This window comes from Candida metapsilosis (genome assembly GCF_017655625.1).
Source record: "Candida metapsilosis strain BP57 chromosome Unknown scaffold7, whole genome shotgun sequence".
In the NCBI taxonomy this organism is placed as follows: domain Eukaryota; kingdom Fungi; phylum Ascomycota; class Pichiomycetes; order Serinales; family Debaryomycetaceae; genus Lodderomyces; species Lodderomyces metapsilosis.
In genome coordinates this window covers 1,622,101-1,645,009 of record NW_027138165.1, presented here as the reverse complement: position 1 = coordinate 1,645,009, position 22,909 = coordinate 1,622,101, and the positions used below count along the sequence as shown (strand labels likewise).

Here is a 22,909-nt window from a genome sequence, read left to right as displayed (position 1 = left end):
CTAATGAGATCTCTTGTAAATTCCGCCATTGTCAAATACCCAGTAGCTCGTTGGTTGATTCTGTACAGAATCAGTGTCAGTATGAGTGTCAGTATCAGTATCAGAGTCAGTGTCACTTGGTGTTGTTGCTCCAGTGTCTTTACTCTTTGACTTTATCCAAGTGAAAAACCTTTTAAACAAATTCCATTTCCTGACAGGCTTGTCTGGACCAAGTTTAACAGCAGCAGCAGTACCAGCAGCAGCAGTAACACTAGAACCTCCACTATCATCTTCATATTCAGTCGAAGTCGATCCGGCATCGCCACTTGGTCTTGTATCAGTATAGGGATTCCATCCAACACATGGGTTTAATGCCAAATTAGAATCCAGACCAACTGCTTCATGTTCAGTTGGTTTCAAGTTTGCACCATTTGGATTCAAGTCTGTGTCATTTTCTGAATTTCCAGCAGCAGTAGCAGCAGCAGTAGCAGCAGTAGCAGCAGCAGCAGAATAAGTAACATAATTGTCAGAAACAGTTCCATAAGCAGGCTTAGAAGATTTCAACTTTTTGGCCGCTTTTCTTTTTCTCTTGTATTCCTTTCTCCTCTCTTTTTGCCTTAACGTTCTAGAATCTTTGGCACTAGCCTGCTCTAAACACGTCAAACCAGCAGGGTTCTTTTTGCTGAATCCTAACCATTTTTGAATAGTGGATTTGATTTGCCATTTCTCCAGCTTTACCACCAAAATGGGTCTCAGGGGCAAGACAACAGGGGAAACAGGGACAGATGGAACAACAGGAGGAGCAAGATATGGGTTAAAGCTTGGACAAGGCTTTGCTTTTTGAACTGGTCGGTTGTTTAACTCGGAAGCATCAGGTAAACCAGGACCAGTGGTAAATTCAGAATTCAATTTTTTTCTCCTGAATAAATTTTTCCACTTTGCAACACCAACTTTCTTCTGTTCAGCAGTAGCAACAGCTTGTTGACCATATCCACGCTCTTCAACTTGAGGACTCATAACTGGCTGTTCAACTTCAGTATTGACAGCAAGTGGTTCAATTTGGTCAGTGAAGGAATTGGTAATTTCGGGAATTGGGGCTAATACTGTCTTTTCAATTGGAGAAGCTGCAGTTAATTCATTTGGACGGCGGTATGGATTGTGGTGTCCATTGGCTTCTCTTTCTAATAATCCTTTAGTTGCATAAAGCATATCCTTTCTGGCATCACATTCGTCTTTCCAGTCAGGTCTGTGGTTGGTTCTTAATGATCTCTTGAATCCAACACCTGAGTTTCCTCTTGCATCTTCCACTCTTTTCTCTTGACACAACTTAAATCCTCCTCTATCTCTCTCAAATTGAACATCAAAATCTGGACATTTAGCTGAATTGGTGGGATCAGCTTTTTCATTTTGAATTGGTGAAGTGGTTGTAATTTGAATGTCGTTTGATGTAGGTTGATGATTAGCAGTGTTGGTGAAGGCACTGACTAATCCAGTTGAATAAACGTTTGGGGTAGTAGCATTAGTGTTGGGTGCTAAATTACGCAATCTATCAGCTCTTTCAGCTTCTTCAGCTCTTTCAATTCTCTTTCTTCTTTCAGTTCTCCAATACTTAAGGGGGTCATATGGCTCTGTTGGAGACATCGACTTCAGTTGCGGTAATTTAAGTGACATTCTGCTGGGGAGAGAAGAAGAAAAGAGAAGAAAAAGGGGAAGGAAACAGTCAAATTTAAATGGTTTGTTGGTATGGATTTTCGTAATTAATTTGGTGAGTCTGACAGAATATCAAAAAAAGAATAAAAAATATAAATTATATCCCTTCACCCACCATTAAAACAGACACAATATATGTATTGATGTAAATGTACAGTCTGTTTGCTTCTTTTTTAGTATGCTGTATAGCTATATTATTAGTGCTGCTGTTTTAGTTGTGCTTGTAGTTGTAGAGGGATTATTTGTACTTCAAAGTGATAAGTCTATACACTTTAAGCCAAGTGAGGTACAGTTGGTTTAGCTAGTTGTCTACTGCTTATGATAGATATCCTACTATCTGACTGGATAGCTCAGTCGATGTGATTCCATTCTCTGTTGTCTGTGTCTGTTGTCTGGATTTGTGTCTGTCTGATTTGTATTTTATTTTTTTTTTTTTTGGAGTTTTTGCAACCAAGTAGTTAAGAGTGAGGAAAAATACGAAATATATTTTTTTAGTATGCAAAGAGTAGGCACAGACAACAGACACGAAATTTACGATAACTTCGTATATCTTTAAACATCTCTACTTACTAATTCTTGGTTGATGCTGCTGACTCGAGTAGGGCTTTTTCCCCTCTAGCTGAGGTTCGAACCCTTATTTTTCCTGAATCACCTTATTCTTCAAAACCGTTTTCTCTTCCTTTCTATAGTAACTTCCACACAACACCTAATTGCTTGTGCCGTTTTCATCAATGAAGTATTCGCTCTCGTGACCTCCCAACTCAAGCTCTTATATACCACTTATATTTGCCTTGTCACTATATTGATCGATATCAGTAGCTTCTTCGCAATCCATTCCTACCCCGTTTGACATTCTGGCATAAAAATCACCACCACTAGATCTCTTGGTTATGCTTGCTTCCGTTCAGTTTTGCAATGTTATAGATACTTCAATATTCTTCAACTTCATGACAAAGGGGCCACGAACGACTACATCTTCGTCTTACGTGCCCATCAGGTACACTTTAGTCTGTCCGTATATCACACACGATGGTAGTATATTCAGGTATCACCGCGCATTCATCCTCGCTCTTCTCTATCGCCTTTTGCCCCACTCTCTCCCAATGTACCTGTTCGTGAGCTTTGGCTCTTTGGTTCCATGTGTTTAAACTGGTTTCATGTTGTGAAAGATGATAATTTAAACGGTATGGCTTCTTTTTTTCCAATGGATTAAACAGCTTTCCCAAAAAGGCACCCTCAACATTCGTTTAAGGTTAGTGCTTACTTTGCAGGCCATTTTCATTTCAGCGTCTTCGTCCAGGTAAAAAGTTGCTCATAATGGTGGGGAGCACTCAACTCCCTTGAGCTCGGGATTTGCACTGTACTGGAAAACTCCCCATATTTTCTCAAATAGTTACATCACCCACTTCCTGACCTCCGAGATCTATGAAATTACAGATTCCGCTTGCTGTAAGAGCAAATGTTTCAATGGGTGGCTCGCTCGCATCTCTTTCACGTCCGATTCTTGCTCATATTTGTTCTCACTGCATTTCTGAGTGCAGAATTGACCAAATGGTATCATTACCATCTAGCCTTCATTCAAGCTTGACAACTTTCCCATTTTTCTGATCTACTCTTTCACCAACTCAAGTACTAACTGGCTGGCTCTCTTGAAGGTCATGTTCTTGTAGGTCGCAAATCCAAATTCGAACACTTTTGAAAAAGAGTTTCTATCTATGATATATTTTCCTGTATTGCTAGTTTCATCTCCGTCAGATCTAGATCTGTTTGGTGTACATCTTTGGGCCTCCTCATTTTTCCTGTCTGCTCATCAATGCAATCGTCTAAAGTGTTTGTCGTGTAAACCAAGCAATACACGACACGACAAAGCAAAAGAAAAAAAAAAAAAAATAAACAAACCAAACCAAACATTTCAAAACAGATCACCAAAATACGCACTCCCTTTTTCCTTCATTAACTGATTTCAACCGAAATACTCAATTACATCCACCCCTCACTCTCTTGTATATACGCTAGTTGAAGAAATATGTCACTGGATCTACTAGCTGAATCTATACATCAGCACAATCCATCAAAGTTATTAAACTCACAACATTCCAACGCGTCTTCTTCCAGTACTAAGATGCATTCAGTTGTTGCTGCAAATAAAGCCCATCCTTCAAAACCATCCACAGCTGCATTGAAGCGAGTCCGGCCCAGTGAAGATTCGGATGATCCATTCAAAGATAAATCACAGCAGCAACAGCAACATCATCATCAGCCTCGCACCGCATCTACAAATAATCAAAAGGGAATATATAATTTACTGCATCATAGCTTTAACAAGTCTTTTCTCAAGAATCAGAATTTGTTAAACTCACCAGGAGTAAGGTCTCAAGAGGTACATGCATCTCACTCGCAATTTCATGAAAGCTCATTACAGGACCATCATCCACAACACAACCAGCAGCAACAACAACAACAACAACACCACCATACACAACATGCCGTATCGACATCACAGCTTCTGCGACCACCAGCTCCTTTCAAAGGAAAGTCATATGCTACAGGATATGAGCAAGAAGACGAAAATGAGGACGAAGACGAAGTTTCACTTGAAGTTCTTGAAGATATGCATAAACTCGAACAACATTTCCCTATTTTGGCCACAGACTACAGATTAATTGATAAAATTGGGGAAGGAACATTCTCCACTGTTTACAAGGCAGAAGCAACCGGTGGAAAAATTAAACTCGATAGCGATGTTTGGAAATCACCACCATTAAAGAAACACAAGAACGCGGCAGGAGATGCAACCACACTGATGGTAATAACAAAGAAGAAGAGAAAGAACCCTATTGTTGCATTGAAACAAATTTACGTTACTTCATCGCCTAATAGAATATTCAATGAATTGAATTTGCTTTATATGCTCACTGGTAATTCACGAGTTGCTCCATTATTGGATGTTTTGCGTCATCAAGATCAAATATTGGCTATTTTACCCTATTACCATCATTATGATTTCCGTGATTTTTTCCGTGACTTGCCTATAAAAGGAATTAAGAAGTACATGTGGGAACTTTTCCAAGCTTTGGAATATGTGCATGGTAAAGGTATCATTCATCGTGATTTGAAACCAACAAATTTTTTGTACGACCCATTCAAAGGTAGAGGTGTATTGGTTGATTTTGGATTGGCTGAAAAACAAGTAACACATACTGGCTCATCGTCCAGTGCTAACTCATCTGCATCATCCACTTGTTGCCCTTGTTTATCAAAAGAAACTCTTGTTCCTGCAAGCAAGTCATTATCTAAAAGAATGTATGTTAAAGGTGCATACCCAAAATCTGATAACCGACCACCAAGAAGAGCTAATAGAGCGGGCACAAGAGGCTTTAGAGCACCAGAAGTTTTGTTCAAATGTACGAATCAGACTACTCAAATTGACGTTTGGTCAGCCGGAATCATTGGATTTTCATTATTGACGCGGAAATTTCCCCTTTTCAACTCACCTGATGACAACGATGCCATAGTGGAGTTAGCTTGGATATTTGGATATGAGAAATTGGTCAAATGTGCCGAATTACATGGATGTGGGTTGGAAATTTCCATGAATCAGGTACACAAGTCCAATGGTAATTTAATCAAGATTTTATATGACTTTTTGAAGACTGAAGTTGACAATGAAAGTGTTCCTGAAGATAGTGTCGTTTATGATACTTTAAACTTGTTTAATTCAACAGGGGATAAATTTATCAGGCCTACATATGTTGAAGATGAGAATATGTCACAAGATGAACGGAATTTAATGATTGATGGATTTAGAAAAGAAATGGAGGATTATAAAGATCATAAGTATTTGATGGAGTTGTTGTATTCGTGTTTCAGATTGGATCCAAGTAAACGATTAACGGCAAAGGAAGTATTGCAATTGCCATTTTTCCATGAATTATCACCGTTGGATAAAGATGAAGATGTTGTATTTTGAAAAGATAGAGAGGTAGATCACTGTATTTGCTCGCCTTACTTTACGCAATATATATTATTTAATAGTACAGATTTAGAATTGAATATATAAGCGTATACAAAAAGAATGTACAAATTAAAAAGTCAACCGTTTAAAATGTGGGATATTGTCTTTTATCATTTATCGTAATGGTCGTCGTAATTGAAATCATCAAAACTGGTGTCGTCCTCAAATGAATCACGTCTTGAACGTTTCCTATTGTTAGAATTCATGTGTAGTATATTAGTGTCTCCAAATTTAGAATTATCAGATGGTGATGCAGATTTAGTGACAAGATTATCATCAGAATTGTTGAACTTGCTATCGTCCTTGCTGTTGCTATTACCTCCATCGTCAGCACTGCTATTACTGGTACTACTATTAATCATTGATTTGTTCCACTTCTTATTCAACTTTGTAATCAACTCATTTTGTTCCTTGACTGACTGCATAGCCCGCAATGGCGTCAACGGAGTAGCATAATGGCCACGAGACGTATCCTGCTCGCTCGAGAGTACGCTCGCATTTGTGCTCAAATTTAACTCGTTGTTCACATTTGCACCGTCATTTGGATTGGAGTCCTCCCCACTCGCGCCCGCGCTCGTGGGTGTCGTTTTTGCAGCTTCTGCTGTCTCATTGAGCGATGATGATAATCTTCTGCGTCCCGGCATTGTCATGTTTGAAGATGGTGGTGGCAAATGGGCAAAAAACTTGGCATCAGATAAAGCAGTGCTTAATGGAGGTGACATTGTAATCAAATGTGAATGCAATGCACCTTTAGAGGAACAAGTATGGTCGGGTGCTGATGCTATGCTGGTAGTGTTGTTACTGTCGGATGCAATGTTGAATTCAATTTGCAAGTCCTTGGAAAATGCCAATTTCTTTTTCAAGTAAAGTGATTGTTGGATTAAACTTGCGGATTTCATTTTCTTAATTGATCCCAGGGGTTGATTGAATGAAGAAGATGAAGTAGGTAATTGAATACTGCTTTTTATCTCGGGACTATCCAAATGTTGTTTGCCAATTGGATCCTGACTCAAGCTGGGGCTAGTGAGTGCCATTTGACTATCATCTAATGGTGAATCATTACGTATACTCTTCCCTCCCTGCATCAATATATCTGAAGTAGGACTAGCATTCAAGCTATAGATTTGTGAACTAGGATGATGGTAAGATACAGGAGTTGTTGGTATTGTCGTTGGTGATGCTGTTGCAGCAGCTGCTGCTGCCGCTGCTCCTGCAGTATACATATCGTGAAATTTGAATTTGAAATCGTTTTTCAAATGTTGAAGTGATATGTCGTCTTTGAAACTGCGTCTCTTTGGCCGATGCATTGGTTTTGTCATACCTCTTGATACTTGCCCCATTGAGCTTGTATTTGTAGTTGTTGCTCCGAGGACAGGTGTTGTTGGAATAGTTCTCAAAGTGTCACTTGATTGCGAGACTCCACTTGCTGTCATATTAGCGTCATACTCCGACTCGTCATCAGTTAAAATAGCTGAACCTGAGCGTTGACTATCATAAGCACTACCACTACCGCTAACACCGCGTGCAAACCTCATTCTTGAATCACCATTGCCTTGATCAAGCCCATATTCTGAGTGTCTATTCAGTCCAGTAGCACCACCAGATGATGAATTCCCGATTGGTGTCATTGCCAAAGTATTGTGATTGACATGTCCAAGTGATGCCAAGCTTGCTGAACTATCATTACGAGTATGATATCGAAGGTTTTCATCAACTGATACAATTGAGTTACGAGCACTTCGTTCGAGACTCACTATTGACATACTTCTTGTTGAACTTGGTGTTGGTGCTACATTTTGTATGGAGCTGATATTTGCTGAAGAAAAGGTCGGTGTGGATGTAATGTCGTTCTTGTTGATGTTGTTGCTGTTGTTGTTGTTGCTAAGTGTTGTTGTTGATGCTGCTCCTGGAACTGATAACGTGGACGTCGTAGTAGCCGAAGTCGAAGTAGGTGATATTGAATTTGCATGTGTATTAGTTGGCAGTGATTGTGGCGGTTCAAACGTGTTACTATTACTTGTTGTTGTTGTTGATGATGATGATGACACTAAACCAGGAGATGCGCTCTGCCTCAAACATTGGTTGTGTGGCTGCTGCTGCTGCTGTTGTTGCGTATTCAAAGAAGGCAATACACTATACGGCAGTGAATTGTTGGTCATTGTCTGTGTTGATACTGCTGAATGAGGCAGAAGTATATTGATTGGCGGTGGTTGTGGCGTAGAATATGATGAATGGTTCGAATTGATGGAGTTCATCGAAGAAGATCTCTGTCTTGTGTATGTAGATGACATATTGAAAAAAGAAACACCGCTTAAACGACTATTCTCCCTTCTTAGTGGAGTTTCAAAGTGTTTTTGGGAAATAGGGGCGATGGAATCACACTGTACACGCCAGATATCAGGATTAATTTTTTTTTCTTCTGGAAATCCGTGTTTTTGAGTTTGATGATGATGAATGATAACACACAAGGTTGAAGGGGAAAAAAAAGAAAAGAAAAATAAAACAAACAAAATTTGAAATAAAACTGTGATGATACGTGAAGACACCTGTGGTCTATGAGAATTGTCTATTTGGGTGGTATATGGTCTTGAAGTGGGGTTTCTGATTGTGAAAATATGTTTTATCAGAAAAAGGAAAAAGGGTCTATCGTTCTGTATAAATAATAAATAAAAATTTCTTTTCCTTCTCTGTTATTGTTGTCATTTTCTTTTTTCCTTTTCCAATGTCATATATCCTTATCCTACGACACGTCACTATATTTAACGACACTTACTTGTTATTACTCAAACTTCGTCTTCAGAACATCTACATAAAAAGTCTCTTCTCTAATGACCAATTGGACATTTCCTTAAATACTCAGCCTTATTCTTCAACACTCTAACCGACTTGAAAAATATCTCCTCCGGAGACATTGCTCCAGTAGATTCAACCTGGAAAATAAAATAATCACGTTGTCTACCCAACTTGACCTTATCTTGAAACTCAGCATGTCTTAAAACTTCTCTCGACACAGTATCCTTTCTTGCATCAGCAACATATGCTTCACCACTAGACTTGTCAATTTCAATGACTCCCAGGGGAAAACATTTTTGAAATTTCTTGGCCAAGTCTCCAGTTATTGGCTGTTTGATATCAATCACAGGTAACAACCTATATGATGCGGTGGCAACGGGGGAGAACTTGGCATGGTCGGATCCGACTCCTAATATACAATGAGCTCTTAGGGATATTTCTTGGCCGGGTCTTAGTTTAGCCAACAAAATATTTGGATCAGTAGGCACCACTGGATTGTCTTTATACTTTTCCAATTGACTTCCCTGAGGTTCAAATTTCAAATCTTTAGCATAAACATTGCTATTTCGATACAATTCATTTGGGTCAGTGGAGTTTTTTGGTGCGTTTGGGTTCTTGGTGCACATGACATCCAACGATAATACAATTGTATTGTCTTCAGTATAACGTTCACTTTCGTCGACGGATTTATCTACCCAAGTCAAAGAGTCAGGATCCACTTTTAATGGAATTAATCCAATCCTATGAGCCAAAACTTCATCTTGTATAACTGAGGTGTTCATGAAGGAATACACGGTTTCAACAGCCACTGAAGGAACTTCAGCAATCATTATACGACGGAATGCATTTGCTATGGAGGTGTCTATGTGAATCAAATCGAAATTGGCAACTCTTTCGCCGACATTTGTAATTTTAATGTCAAATGAATTTTTAAACTTTTCGATATCCCATGAGTAGTCTCCTGCGGATCCAGAAGAGAGTTGATGACCTGGGAAATCAGTAGATGATGTGTTTGTGACTCTGTTATATTCTATCCCTACTATGTTATTGTCAGACATGGTGGGATTGTGTGTGTGGAATGTGTGTGGAATGTGCGATGGAAGCGATGATCTACGGCCAGATTTCAAACTTTTTTTTTTTTTCAACTTTTTGATTAGATGAGGGTGCTACCAGGCACACTTTACACAATACAGCACATTACAAATGCAGAAGTCAATTCACTCTATTTTGTATACACTATATGACCACTATACCAAACTAGACACTCTAGGAAACGCACCAGGCAAAGTCGAAGAGGAAGTAGATAACCCACTACTCTCACCTGAACTTGGAATAACCTTTAACTTTATCATTTTCCGAATTCCATCAAATAAATCAATCGTTAGTAGTTCGACATTGCCATTGTATCCATCACCTTCAATACGAGCTTTATCTATTACTCCATGATGAATATCTTCTTCTTCTTCATGATGTCCATTGCTCAGTAGTAGCTCACTCAAGGGGATATCTTCCATACTACTCTGCAGTGAAACTCCATCAGCACGTGGTGCTGAGCTCCTCGGCCTATCTACACGTGAACCATCGCCTTCATTCTCCCTCATCTCCTCTCCCTCCTCCTCTTCAAACACCTCTTCGTTCCCAACAACACCATGCAAATACAAAAGAACCAACTGAGCACCAAACACAACCAAATCCAACCCCATCAACTCCACCCTACAAAAGGGCAACCTTTCCCCCATAAACTGCACCGTCAACCCACCATACAAATACCCGATGGCCTCATCGCCATTTTGGCCACTATTACTAGGACTTTTCGAATAAACGCCAAAGATCAAATGCATTAGGAAACAAAAACAATTTATAGATAGTACTCCTCTGAAACTCATCTTGATCATCGTTTTGGTGTGGACTAAAGACGAATAGGAGTTTGTATAGTATTTACTAATGTAATCTGGGTTTATACTCAAGATGGTGAAATGGATAATACTGCGTAGAAATAGCTTGAAGAATGATAAATCTCGCAAATAGATAATGACAATAGTGACAATTTCAATCAATTGGACTGATTGTTTGAGGTCGGCTATAAAGAATTTCTTTCGTTTGGCTAGTACTTTACGATTGTTGAGGATGGTTTCTTGTAAAGTGGGATATTTTTGAGTTTGGAAATTATGTAGTTCTTGTTCGAGATTTATTGGTTGCATGATTGTGGTCAAATATGTTGTAAATTTTGAGTAAATGGGATACTTATGGTAGTCGTTATTCCATTGATTAAAGGGGATATGTGCTTGTCAAAAAGAGTGTGTCTTGTTGGCTGTATGCTTTTATGTTCTATGTTTTTTCGCCAGCGGAGAAATGAATCCGATCTTAAGCGAGAGAGAGAGAGACAAAGACACATTACACAACTTAATTCAATGCTAGTGCTGTTTGTAATCAAGATACACACAATAAGTCTATATATAGTTAGTGCAAACTACTCTCATTTATTGGCACTTCCATTACTTTCTCTTATTTATAATTAAGGGTGCTTCAATCGGATAAACATCACTCAAATTTTCATGCTCTTGATGATGTGAAGATGATGAAGTGGTTGGTGGATGCAACTCATTTAAATCAACATTATAAAGCTCTAAAATTTTGCGAATATCATGCTCGTCTTTACTGACAACAAAGCCACCAGTGCTTAAATTGTCGATTTTACCATTTTGTGTAAGGTGAACTTCCTGCTTCTCCTCCTCTTCCTCTTCTTCTTCCTCCTCATCACTATCTATAAGATCTCCCAAGTTTTCAAATGTTACTGCTTTGACATTTTTATTTGCCTTTGCTTCTCGATCAATTAATGTTAACCCATTTTCCAAAAGTTTCTCCATTTCTTCATTCTTGTGACAATTTAATCTTGCTAATCGCTCACCATGAGTTTCAAGACATTCAGCAGGTACAAATCCAATTTTACCATCCTCTTTATCCAGTTCGATATCTATTGATTCATCATTTGTTGCTTGATATCTAGCAATCTTCTCATCTTTAGTTAATTTTCTAATTAACCACCAATAATTATCTTCATCATTTAATAAATGCACTGGTTCATCTCTAGTCAAAGAGCAATGTGATGGATCTGGTCCTGAAAAGTCGTATAGTCCATATAATTTAGTTGGATCTAAATCTCGTGGTGGTGATCTTGGAGGTGAAGGTGGTATTATTAAATCTTCTTCATATTCATATTCAAATAAATCCATTTGTTTATCTTCTCCATGTATATGATCATCATCGTCATCCAGATATGCTGTTGATCCATCATCAAAAGTATCCATATAGTCGTCATCATCCACAACAACGTCGTTATCAGATTGGTTGCCAGCTTTGAAATAAACGTCATATCCGTCATCTTCATCCTCATCTTCTTCTTCTTCTTCTTGCGCTTGTTCCTCCTCTTCTTCGTCAGATGCGTAAATGTCGTGTTTTTGTATCTCACTTGAAAATAGTCCATTATCATCAATGTCATTATTATTATAGCTACTAGATAGTGATCCTTTGCTTTCTAGTCTATTTTTAGTCAAATTTAGTGAATTTTGTCTCACAACTGTGCTAAGAGTACCATTTTTTTTATCTCGCTGTTTAATCAACTGACCGTTGCTATTCTTCTTTTTAACTATGCTATCGTCATTATAGTGAGATGATAATTTGGTATATTTAGTATATTGGCTTCGTTGTTGGAAAATTTCGTTGGGATTGAATATACTATTGTGTATTCGTTGGGTTTTTTCATGATCATCGTAGTCGACATTACCATTGTTGTTGTTACTGTTGTTGTTGTTGGTACTATCATGTAGCATTGAGTTTATAACATGACTTTGTATTCTTTGTTTACCTAGTCCTTGGTATTGGTTATTGTGTACTACTGATGATGTATTGGTTTGTTGTGATGAGGTTGATGACAGTATTGATAATTTACGTTCCAATTCTTTTAATATTTTATTAGTATCATCGAGTATGGTTTGATCGAAAGCAAGATCACAAGATTCATCGTCATCATCTATAATAAGATCATCAGTTATAGCTGTGTCTTTGGTTGTACTAGGAGTAGTATTGTGAGTACTAGTGGAATATGAGTTGTTTTCTCTCCTGCTACTCTTTTGTTGAGTGCTAGTTGTAGTTATATTCATAGGAATTGTAAAGTGTGTATGATAATAGAAAGTCTATTGGTATGTGTGTATATATATACAGTAATAGATTGATGTAAGAGTTGCGATGATGATGATGATGATGAGTAGTAGTCTTGTGTGTGTGGTGTGGTCCTCTGATGTGGTTTGGTAGTTTGATTTTTAATTTTTAATTTTAATTTTTTTTGAGTTACGTAGTACTGCATATAATATATATTTACATTACGTTATGCTACACTCTCTACTCTACGTATAAACTACGTATAATACGCGTCCTACTTCTACAAACGTGTAATGTCATAGAAGTATGAGTAGAGGAGTAGTTACTCTCTTATGCTGATCTATTTCTCTCTGTAAGGAGATTCAAGTATTTCATCTATACATCAACATAGTAATAAAGCAGAGTCTTATTATACATACATATACACTCTCTCTTTGTTTCCAATAAGTTATATATATATATATCACATGGTTAATTAGTAATAATAATGTATTATTACTACTACTACTGACGTATTACTTTTATATATATATTCTCATAGTATATGGTGGGGTTAAATTGTGTTTGTCTAAGAGAAAATCAAAAGAAAGAAAAAGTAAAACCGCGTCTCTTGTTGCACAAAAAAGAGGAAAAGCAACGCGACTTTACTTCCTTTCCTAAAACCCTTCTTTCAATCGACAGAGTATATATATATATACTAAGATACTTTACACTCCATCCAGTATATCAAATGTATACATTCATAAACTTAGTTCGTAATTCAATTCAATTCATCTCCTTCTTCTTTTTTAGACTATACAAGTTACTACTAGAGTATGTTAAACAAAAGATTATCTGGCTCTTTAGTTTCCTTTGACAACTTCATTGATAGCATTGGCCAAATATTCAACATTTCCATCATTAATTCCAGAAATACTAAATCTACCATCTTCAGTAGCATAAACACTATAATCATTTCTCAATTTAATCACTTGTTCAGCAGATAATCCTGTATAAACAAACATACCTCTTTGTTTCAACAAATGATCCCAATTGTAACTAGATTTATCCAAATTATCATACAATTTTTGACGTACAGTGTTTAATCTGCCAACAACTTTGTCCAACTCTTCCAACCATTGTGGTAATAATCCACTAGATTCATCAAATATAACTTCAACAATCTTGGATCCATGGATTGGTGGAGATGAGTAAATTGGTCTAATCAACTTTTTCAATTGAGATTCAATAGCCTTTGATTCATTAGCTGATGGAGTAATGATGGAAATTGAACCACATCTTTCACCATATAATCCCATATTCTTGGCAAATGATTGACACAAGGCAAATGTAGGAATCTTGTTTTCATTAGCCAATTTAGTCAATTTTCTAATCAATTCAATATCATTGTATGGTTTACCACTAGCAAAACCTTGATAAGCCATATCAACCAATGGGAAAAATTTCTTATTTTGTACAATTTCCAAAACTTCATCCCATTGTTCATTGGTTAAATCCATACCAGTTGGATTATGACAACAAGCATGCAACAAAACAATTGAACCTTCTGGTTGAGATTGCAAAGAAGATTTCAAATTGGCATAATCTAAATCGTTTTTACTAGTTTCATAATAACTGTAAAATTCAGGTTGTAAACCAGCATCTTTGAAAACAGCAACATGATTAGCCCAAGTTGGCTTAGGAACAAGAATCTTTTTGTTGGTGTAGAATCTATTCAAGAAATCAGCAATAACTCTTAATGAACCAGTACCTGAAATAGTTTGAGAAGTAACAACTCTACCATCATCAATCAATTGTTTACCATTAGCATCCTTATTAGAATTGTTAAAGATAAAGTTTTTAACAATTGATTGGAAGTTTTTAGAACCAATGATGGCAGTATATTCCTTTTCAGTTTCCTTCTTTAACAAAATCTCTTCAGCCTTTTTAACTGATGGGAAAATAATTGGTTTACCTGAATTATCTCTATAAGCACCAACACCCAAATTGATCTTTTTAGGATTAGAATCATTGTTGTAAGCTTCAGTAATACCTAAAATCTTGTCCGGTGGAGCCAATGGAATTTCAGCAAATTTCATACATTTGGCAGTTGAAGAAAGTGATCTTAATTGCAACAATTGTTGTTGTTGTTGTTGTTGAACCTTGAGTAATTGAGTCTTGTACATGGTGAAGTTGAGCTTACCTGGATGGAGTAAAAGTATCGTGAAGAAAAGGAAGAAGAGGAAGAAGAAGAAGAAGAGTTTTGTTTGGGTATATAAATTTTTCAAATGTTTGATTCTCTCTGACGAATGGAAGTTGGTTATTTTTTACTTTTTGTGTTGACATATAGTTACTACTACTACAATAATACATATAGAATTATTCCCCACTTTCACTCTATATACACCTTTACAATAAGATACTTTTGTATTATACTAGAGTATATATCAATTGGAACTCTCTTTACAGTGTATTACATCCATGCCATAATCATCCTTTCAAGTGCTGTAGTTGTTCCAATCACATGACTCATACGTTACTACCCTTTCTTTCTTCTATTCATGTGAAAAAAAAAAAATTAAAAAAACCCTAACTACTACTGCACTGCAATTTGTTTCCTAATTAATCCGCATATTAACACAAAACATATAGCACTCCTCCACTTTTCTCGCCAAAATATATATTCTATTCTATATCATACAGTAAAGACGATTACCATTCCCAACACCGCATAATCCTCCTTTACTTGTAACCGGTATAGTAATTATAACCGCAGTAACTCTTCCCTCTTGGTCGAGAAAAGATGCGTTTTTCTATGGAAGTAAAGAACAGAAAAGAAGAGAAAAAAGAAAATGACTCAAATGTATATATATACCCGATATCGGATTCAAAATAGGTTTTACTCCAAAAAAAAAAAAGAGGGGGTCAACCAAGTAGATCGGAATATTTTAGTAAGCCGCCACAGTAACACATACTGTTACTACACTTGGTCTAATATTAGTCTATATCTTGGGTGTCAGATCGTCTTTTATCTTTCTTTTCTTTTACACGACTTTTGGTGGTTATAAATCATACGATGTGGTTTTTCCTTTTTTTTTTTGCATCCTCGGGATAATGGAGACCCCATTTGGGGGAAATGTTGCATCAAAAACCAGACATCTAATCCAGCCACGTAGGTAAACCGATGAATCGGTTAATGGTCTCTGGCTTAACCAATTGACGGATATAGAAGTGGTTTAAAAGAAAATAGCAACTAAGTTGAAGATGTTGTGGAACTGTATGAGGAGGTAGAGGTTAGCCAGGTATGATCCTGAGCATCAAAATAATGAATTTGGGAGAGATAAAACAGCATATATTTCTGGTTGCCAAAATTTCGGTGGCAAATATGGGGTATGAAATAGAGAGACAGCAGTTGTTCAATCTTGATTATAAATGAGTTGCCACCTAGTTTTATTAGTGATGTGGTGGAAACTAGAACAATACGAGATCTGGTGTTAGAGGTCTAGGGGGGGTCAAGCTGGCGATGGTGGTGGTAGAAAAGTGGCATCCCATTTGCAGAACAGTGCACCTGGTGCGTTGATAGTGGGATCCTCATGTTGATTCAACAAAAGTTATGCACTTGCTGTTTTGTATAATGGAGCTAGTTCAAAGCTGGAAGCTACGTAGCATGGAACAAATGCACTCGGTGCTTTGTGTAATGGAGTTGGCCCCAAAGCTGAAAGCTATGCACCATAGAACAAATGCACTGGCAGCTTTGTATGATGAAGCTACTGCTAGGTTCAAATTAAATACTTGATGACACTGGCAAAGCAAGATACTCGGTATGTTGTTAACGCCACATCTCAAAAGTATTAAGAAAAATGCATTTAATTTAACATAAAAATCGTAGTCTCTTTTTCTTACTCTGTGCTCCTTTCCTCTTCTCTTTTCTTTCTTGTTTCTCTTGACACTTTACAATTGGTGTTGATAACCAGTCGGACATCAATTTAGATTTGACAAATGGAGTAGAACAATACACATGTATCCAGACAACACTCAATTGTACCAAAATAAGTGTACATTTTGAATTGTATAATCCTAGTGTCCATAATCCAGTCCGTCCTTATCACGTAGCAACTTTGGTGTTAAACATTGTGTGGTTCCCTTAGCTGCTTGTGCTTGTGATACCTGGTACATCTGCTCTCCGTCACTGAAAGCGGAACTCCTATCACATCAATGACAAAACGATTTTGTACAATTTGCTAATTATTGCTGCGAAAAAGCCTATTTCAAAGCAGTAATGGATAAAAAGCTTCTCTACATTTTATTCAAATCCTATCAATTTCAATTGATTAAATTTTATTATACTTTAGCTATATAAAGATTACCCAATGGCAAATTTTATTCAAGCAGCATCAGCAGCAGTAAAATCTATTTGCTGTCACCAAAGACAGCATCAGAAGCAGATTGAGTAGCAGACTTGTCCTTTTCTGAGGTTCCCTTACCAGCCAAGCTGTCAACAGCATCAGTAACCTTGTCCTTAGCTTGTTCAAAGGTAGACTTTTGGGAGTCTGGTTTAACCTTGCTTTCGATTTTGTCACCGATATCTTTTCTTCCTAAGTCAGACATTGTTGTAGTTATAATTTGTAGTTTGTTATTTGATAGAGTAAGAAGAAAGAGGGAAACAAATCTCTGAAAGAAGGATATTTTGGTCCCTATTTATACTTCAATTGCCAGAGACTAAGTAACTTGGTGTTTGCTATTTTCTTCGAGGCAAAGTAGCAATATAAGAGCATCTTTGTGTAATGAACTACTGTATACACACACACAATTCACATGCCAATATATAAAATACAAAAAGGTATTAGATGTATGACGTGTTAATTGTGTGTTGTTTCAGATGGAGAGAGTAAAATGAATTGAATGGAATGTGAATGACCAAACTTTTACCCCCTTTTAACCACTTGTCCCGCCCTTTGATATACCTTTATGTTGTAATTATGTGTGTATGTTAATTTTTAAATGTGCCACAATTTCAATATAGATTGCTATTCTATAATCTTTTTGTGTAATTTTAACCCAATTAGGAAAACTTTTGGTTTCTTTTAAAGTTGCTGTCAGACATAATACACAACAGAACCAAAGGAACACGTCATTTACAATATGATAGAATAAAATAGAATAGAGTACAATGTTTAACACCTGGTACTCATAACCAATTGAGCCAAACAACTAATCAACAGATGCTGAGAAGAGTGCAGTCCAAATCGATACGAAATTTACGAGGAGATCTCTCTCTCTCGAAGAAATCAAATGCAAATGCAATTCTTTCTCCACATTTCGTTTAAAATCTAGATTCACCAGCAAATCTCTAAATTGAAATAGTATAGCAATCATAATACTCACAAAACTATGTGCTTCTACTCAATTGGATGACTTCAACACTTTATACTGCGCCTTCATTGCTACGGCGCCATACTCATTCTCAAACAAGTTCGGGTTTTACTGTATGACTATTTGTGACGATTGAGTAATTGGTCACAAAATGGACAATTTTTCGAGGCGGATCCCGGTCACTTTGGCTTGACAATTTTGCCTTCGAGTTGCAGAGAAGTCCTACAATTCCTTGCTTATTAGTGCCACCCTAAAGGTACTACTGTAACATTCTCAACTATATAGAATTCCCCAACCGATTCAAATTTGCAACCATGAAAAGTACTTGAACCATTTAGGCTCCACAAGTACACAATTTGCTTTAGCAATCAACAATGGCTTCTCTACTGAATCACTCAATGTTTCCAAATACCCTTCAATAACAACTTTTCTTCCCTTTGCTTCCTTCACTTTCGAATGCAATACAACTGTACTTTGTGGTGGTGCTTGATTCTCAAAATCAATCAGCAAACTAGCAGTGACTCCTCTTTTGGAAGGTAGTTTACTAAATCCAGCAGAACACAACCCTTCATCCAAAATAGTGGAGATAATACCATTATGTATTTGTCCATCCTGACTTATCAATTTATCTCCTAAATGATAGAAACTAGTCAACTCTCCTGTGGATTCATTAACAAATACAAGAGGATCAATCTCCATCAAGTCAGGGCCAAATAATATTCCAGTGTTTATATAGTTATTACGATGTTGTTGAGGAAACGATTTACTTGATGTATAATGCTTGACATTGGGATTAGATACTAACCTCTTGTATTCATCAGTAGCTTCAATTTGTTGAATGACAGAGTCATTGATATGATTGAGCTTGCGATCAGTTAAAAATTGGCCCTTTCTCCAGTCTTTGGGGAACGCAACTGCACCCACTGCAAATGCAAATAATGGAATAGTTTTCCTAACTGTGCCTCTGAACATGTAAACTGGAGATGGTTGGAAGTTTGTTGAGGAACTGAATTGTGCCGGTTGACTCCTCTCTCTCGCTGATTTCCAGAAAATAAAACAAAGTTCTACGCCGCATTGATTACTTCTTCTGGAAGAAAAATAATCTAAACTTATGGATCGTATAGACTATTACTTCAGTACTATCTGGTATGTTTGTGTTAAGAATAGGAGCCTTATTAGCTCATTAATAGCTCCTTCTTGCAGGCTCCAATTGGGAGTACCACTTGCCATTGTACGTCAAATGTTGCTCACTTACTCTCAAGTTAATGGGTAGCGCATGCCCATCTCAACTTGATTTTTTTTTTTTTCGTATTTTTATGAGATGAGTTATGAATTGTCTTTCTATCTATCTTATCCCCCAGCATATAACCAAGATGGGAAATAACTTAAAGGGCGCAAAGCGTCAGAATGACAAAGCAGCTGCAAGCTCAGGTGCCAAAAAGGTCAAGTTGAATAACCAAAAATCTAAAGTTACCAAGCAAGAATCTGAATCCGAATCTGAATCTGAATCAAGCAGTGATGATTTATCCGTAAGTGAAGATGGTGAAAGTGAAGAAGAAGAGACATCAGCAAGTGAATTAGATGAGTCAGAGGATGACGAATTAGACAACTTAGATGAAGAACAGCAAAATGAAGATGACCTTGACGATCTTGAAGTCGGAGATGATGAAAAAGAAAATTCAACCAGACCAGTTGACCCAAACAAAAAGACATCCAAAGAACAACACTCAGAACAAAGGAAGTTATTAAGTGATAGAAAATTGCAAAGGAAATCTGGAGCCAAAGTCCAAGATATTAAAAAATTGTGGGAAAAAGTCAGAGTCAATCAACCAGCGCCAACGAAGGCACAGCGTGATAAATTGTGTGACGAAATATGGGAATTGTCACACGATGTCATTAATGACTTGGTTTTAAAACATGATGCATCAAGAGTGGTCCAAACTTTGGTCAAGTATTCCGACAAGGAAAGAAGAGACAAGATTGTCGATGCTTTAAAAGGTTCATTCTATCAATTAGCCACATCTGCATATGGTAAATATCTCCTCATAAAGATCTTGCATTATGGATCTAAAGAATCTCGTGCGGTTATTGTTAATGAACTACACGGTAAACTTCGTAAATTGATGAGACACAGAGAAGGTGCATATGTCGTTGAAGATTTGTTTGTATTATATTCAACCGCCGCACAAAAACAACAAATGATTAGAGAGTTTTGGGGAAGTGAGTATGCTGTGTTTAGAGATTCTGGTAAAGGGAAAACTATTGTTGATATTATCAAAGAGTCTTCTGAAAAGAAGCAATTAATTATGCAAAACTTGTATGGAACTATCAAAGCATCAGTTGAAAAGGGATCGACTGGGTTCCAAATCTTGCATGCAGCAATGAAAGAGTACGTGAGTATATTGGTTGAAGACATAGATGCAAATGATTCTGCCATTAGGGATTTTATTGATTTGTTGAGTGAACAATTTGCTGAATTGGTACATACGCAAGAAGGTTCGGAAGTTGCATGTTGTCTAATTGCATTGGCAAATGCAAAGGAAAGAAAAGGAATCATCAAGAGTTTAAAGACACACAGACTGGAATTGATCAAGAACGAATATGGAAATGTTGTTTTAATTACATTGTTTATGGCTGTTGATGATACCGTCTTGACCTACAAATCATTTTGTAGTGAAATATTTACTGCAGAAGAGCTTCCTCCATTGGCTCAAGACAAGTTTTCTAGAAGACCCATTTTGTACATATTGAGAGGCTTAGACGGGAAATATTTTGCTCCTAATGTCAAGCTGGCTTTGTTGAAGTACCAAGATTTGGCTTATCAAAAGACATCCAAAAAGGATAAAGAGGTTAAAAGACAGGAATTGTTTGACAAATCAATTGAACCAATATACAAAGCCTTACTTGAAAGTCGCGAAAGTGGAGAATTTGATAAATTGTTGTCTATAAATATCGGTATTCAATTCGTTACTGACCTTTTGACAACTCCAACCTCCAATGAAAAAGTGAATTCTAAGCTTAGACCAGAATTGTTGAATACAGTCTTTGACAAGATTATAAAGGGAGATGTATTGGAAGACTTCCATTTATTAAACAAGATACCCTTTATGTCAAGATCGGTAAAAGCATTGATGCATGGAAATCAATTCAAATTCAACAATGAAACCAAAAAGTTGGTTCAAGTTGAGGATGCAGTAGAGATACCCGGTGTTGGTGTTGAATTTGCCGAAAAGACAATTGATGAGATTTTGAATAATGATAACTTGAGTAACTGGACCAGTGGGCAACCTGCGTTTGTTTTAGTTGCAGCTTATGAAGTTTTACAGTTGGCAAATTCAAAAAAGTTTAAACTGTTGCAACAACAGTTAAAGAAAGAGAAGAAAAACTTGTCAAAAGAAGATAAAGGTTCCAATCTTTTATTAGAACTTATATAGTCTAACCAACGTTAAAACATTGCTTCATCGGCATCTATTTCCTCTTCTTCACTGTAGTCATCATCATCATCATCATCATCATCACTCATATTATCCATGTCATCATCGTCATCTTGGAATATATTCAGAGCACTGCTACGTTTCCGTTCAATCTTGACTCCCATGGGTTTCTCTTGAGTGTATTCAGCTAATCGATAACTCGAATCACTTTCAACACTTTCATTATCGCTCTCATCAGAATCACTATTGCCTTCGTTGTGCTTTTCTTGCTTCACTTCGTCGTCGTCCGATTCTTCCTCCCCTTCCTCTTCATCCATTGTGATTGTTATTGCATCCACATCAATAGCCTTTTCATCAGCTTCAAATTCTTTGAACCATTCTAATTTCCTACTGCACCTCAAACATGGTACATCATCACCACTTGATTTCATCACATTGAATTGAGTTGCAATGCAAACATAGCAATACACATGACCACAATTTGTAATACATGGATTAGTCACTGGTCCTGCAGTTGTAAACACACGGCCTCCAGATTGTGCAGCTTGGTGGTTATTATAATGGCAAATGGCACACTCCAGTACCGGCAAATTTGTATAAGGAGTCATTTGTGGCGTGTGTCCGGGCTCAAATTCAAATGTATTTGGTCCATTAGCTTTATGGAACAATTTCTTTGTGAATTTTGCAATTCGTTTCAATTGCAATAATGGTAAAAGAAACACCAAGAATTCCGTCATGACATTCCATACCAATTGTCGATTTTGAAACTCATAATTGACGTTGCTTCCGTTAAACTTTAACAAATCGGAGACTACTGGAGTCTCGGTTATACCGAGTAGTCTATGCAAAATAGATGGGTATCTTCCATTGATCAAAAACACTGTAAAATTGAGTAGATTTACTGTTTTCAATGTGTTATCAATCCTTGTCAAGATCGTTGTTCTGTTGTTGAGAACAGCATTCTTCAATCTGTGAAGCAAAGAGTCACCCTCTTCATCATCCCCTGATACGTCATTGATTTGGTAAAGGGCAGTTTCAACTTTTTTATACAAATAAGTGCCCACCAACGCCACTAACAATATCCCCTTCTTATTAAGTCCAATAATTTTCCCAGTTCGTGCATCTGTAAGTTTTAAATTCTGCAATGCAGACCCATAAGATGAACCTGATTTCCATACTGTTAGCTTAAAAATGAGCAAGTTTAAAAGTAATGAGTAGGTCTCTGGATGTCGATTATATGAAAGCTTGCTAGCAATCGAGTTGTTGTTTTCATGAAGTTGAAAAATCGACGAAAGTTGGTCTTTTAAAAGCGTAAATAGCTCAGAATCCAAGATATCTGCATCTAGTTGAGAAACTCGTGATGAAGGGTATGGTATGGGAAACATTGTCTTGTGAGGTCTTTTGCCGAGGAGGAGTGTCACTTCCCCACCAAAACTTTTCCACTCGTGAAGAAAAGAAAAAAAAAAAA

General features: G+C 37.0%; 11 protein-coding genes across 11 annotated transcripts; 2 read left to right on the top strand and 9 right to left on the bottom strand. All coding sequences in view use genetic code 12, as the record gives it.

Moving 5' to 3' along the window:
- I9W82_005298 (uncharacterized protein) lies at nt 1-1,650 on the bottom strand (the record flags this gene model as incomplete). The annotated part of the gene is made up of 1 exon (XM_067694459.1): nt 1-1,650. One exon carries the CDS (start codon nt 1,648-1,650, stop codon nt 1-3), a length of 1,650 nt encoding a protein of 549 aa, XP_067546778.1.
- A 2,065-nt stretch (nt 1,651-3,715) lies between these two features.
- Nucleotides 3,716-5,659, top strand: CDC7 (serine/threonine protein kinase; the record flags this gene model as incomplete). Its single annotated transcript, XM_067694458.1, has 1 exon — nt 3,716-5,659. The coding sequence occupies one exon, from the start codon at nt 3,716-3,718 to the stop codon at nt 5,657-5,659; it is 1,944 nt and encodes a 647-aa protein (XP_067546777.1).
- A 155-nt stretch (nt 5,660-5,814) lies between these two features.
- Nucleotides 5,815-7,995, bottom strand: I9W82_005296 (uncharacterized protein; the record flags this gene model as incomplete). The annotated part of the gene is made up of 1 exon (XM_067694457.1): nt 5,815-7,995. The coding sequence occupies one exon, from the start codon at nt 7,993-7,995 to the stop codon at nt 5,815-5,817; it is 2,181 nt and encodes a 726-aa protein (XP_067546776.1).
- Nucleotides 7,996-8,529: 534 nt separating this feature from the next.
- RPC40 (DNA-directed RNA polymerase core subunit) lies at nt 8,530-9,555 on the bottom strand (the record flags this gene model as incomplete). The annotated part of the gene is made up of 1 exon (XM_067694456.1): nt 8,530-9,555. The coding sequence occupies one exon, from the start codon at nt 9,553-9,555 to the stop codon at nt 8,530-8,532; it is 1,026 nt and encodes a 341-aa protein (XP_067546775.1).
- Nucleotides 9,556-9,744: 189 nt separating this feature from the next.
- I9W82_005294 (uncharacterized protein) lies at nt 9,745-10,698 on the bottom strand (the record flags this gene model as incomplete). Its single annotated transcript, XM_067694455.1, has 1 exon — nt 9,745-10,698. One exon carries the CDS (start codon nt 10,696-10,698, stop codon nt 9,745-9,747), a length of 954 nt encoding a protein of 317 aa, XP_067546774.1.
- A 294-nt stretch (nt 10,699-10,992) lies between these two features.
- BUD14 (protein phosphatase regulator) lies at nt 10,993-12,657 on the bottom strand (the record flags this gene model as incomplete). Its single annotated transcript, XM_067694454.1, has 1 exon — nt 10,993-12,657. One exon carries the CDS (start codon nt 12,655-12,657, stop codon nt 10,993-10,995), a length of 1,665 nt encoding a protein of 554 aa, XP_067546773.1.
- An 840-nt stretch (nt 12,658-13,497) lies between these two features.
- AAT1 (aspartate transaminase) lies at nt 13,498-14,820 on the bottom strand (the record flags this gene model as incomplete). The annotated part of the gene is made up of 1 exon (XM_067694453.1): nt 13,498-14,820. One exon carries the CDS (start codon nt 14,818-14,820, stop codon nt 13,498-13,500), a length of 1,323 nt encoding a protein of 440 aa, XP_067546772.1.
- A 1,326-nt stretch (nt 14,821-16,146) lies between these two features.
- I9W82_005291 (heat shock 9/12 family protein) lies at nt 16,147-17,242 on the bottom strand (the record flags this gene model as incomplete). The annotated part of the gene is made up of 2 exons (XM_067694452.1): nt 16,147-16,202; nt 17,059-17,242. The coding sequence occupies 2 exons, from the start codon at nt 17,240-17,242 to the stop codon at nt 16,147-16,149; spliced, it is 240 nt and encodes a 79-aa protein (XP_067546771.1).
- Nucleotides 17,243-18,307: 1,065 nt separating this feature from the next.
- I9W82_005290 (uncharacterized protein) lies at nt 18,308-18,979 on the bottom strand (the record flags this gene model as incomplete). The annotated part of the gene is made up of 1 exon (XM_067694451.1): nt 18,308-18,979. One exon carries the CDS (start codon nt 18,977-18,979, stop codon nt 18,308-18,310), a length of 672 nt encoding a protein of 223 aa, XP_067546770.1.
- Nucleotides 18,980-19,380: 401 nt separating this feature from the next.
- Nucleotides 19,381-21,441, top strand: I9W82_005289 (uncharacterized protein; the record flags this gene model as incomplete). The annotated part of the gene is made up of 1 exon (XM_067694449.1): nt 19,381-21,441. One exon carries the CDS (start codon nt 19,381-19,383, stop codon nt 21,439-21,441), a length of 2,061 nt encoding a protein of 686 aa, XP_067546769.1.
- Nucleotides 21,442-21,452: 11 nt separating this feature from the next.
- PEX2 (ubiquitin-protein ligase peroxin 2) lies at nt 21,453-22,826 on the bottom strand (the record flags this gene model as incomplete). The annotated part of the gene is made up of 1 exon (XM_067694448.1): nt 21,453-22,826. The coding sequence occupies one exon, from the start codon at nt 22,824-22,826 to the stop codon at nt 21,453-21,455; it is 1,374 nt and encodes a 457-aa protein (XP_067546768.1).
- Between the last annotated feature and the right edge of the window lie 83 nt (nt 22,827-22,909).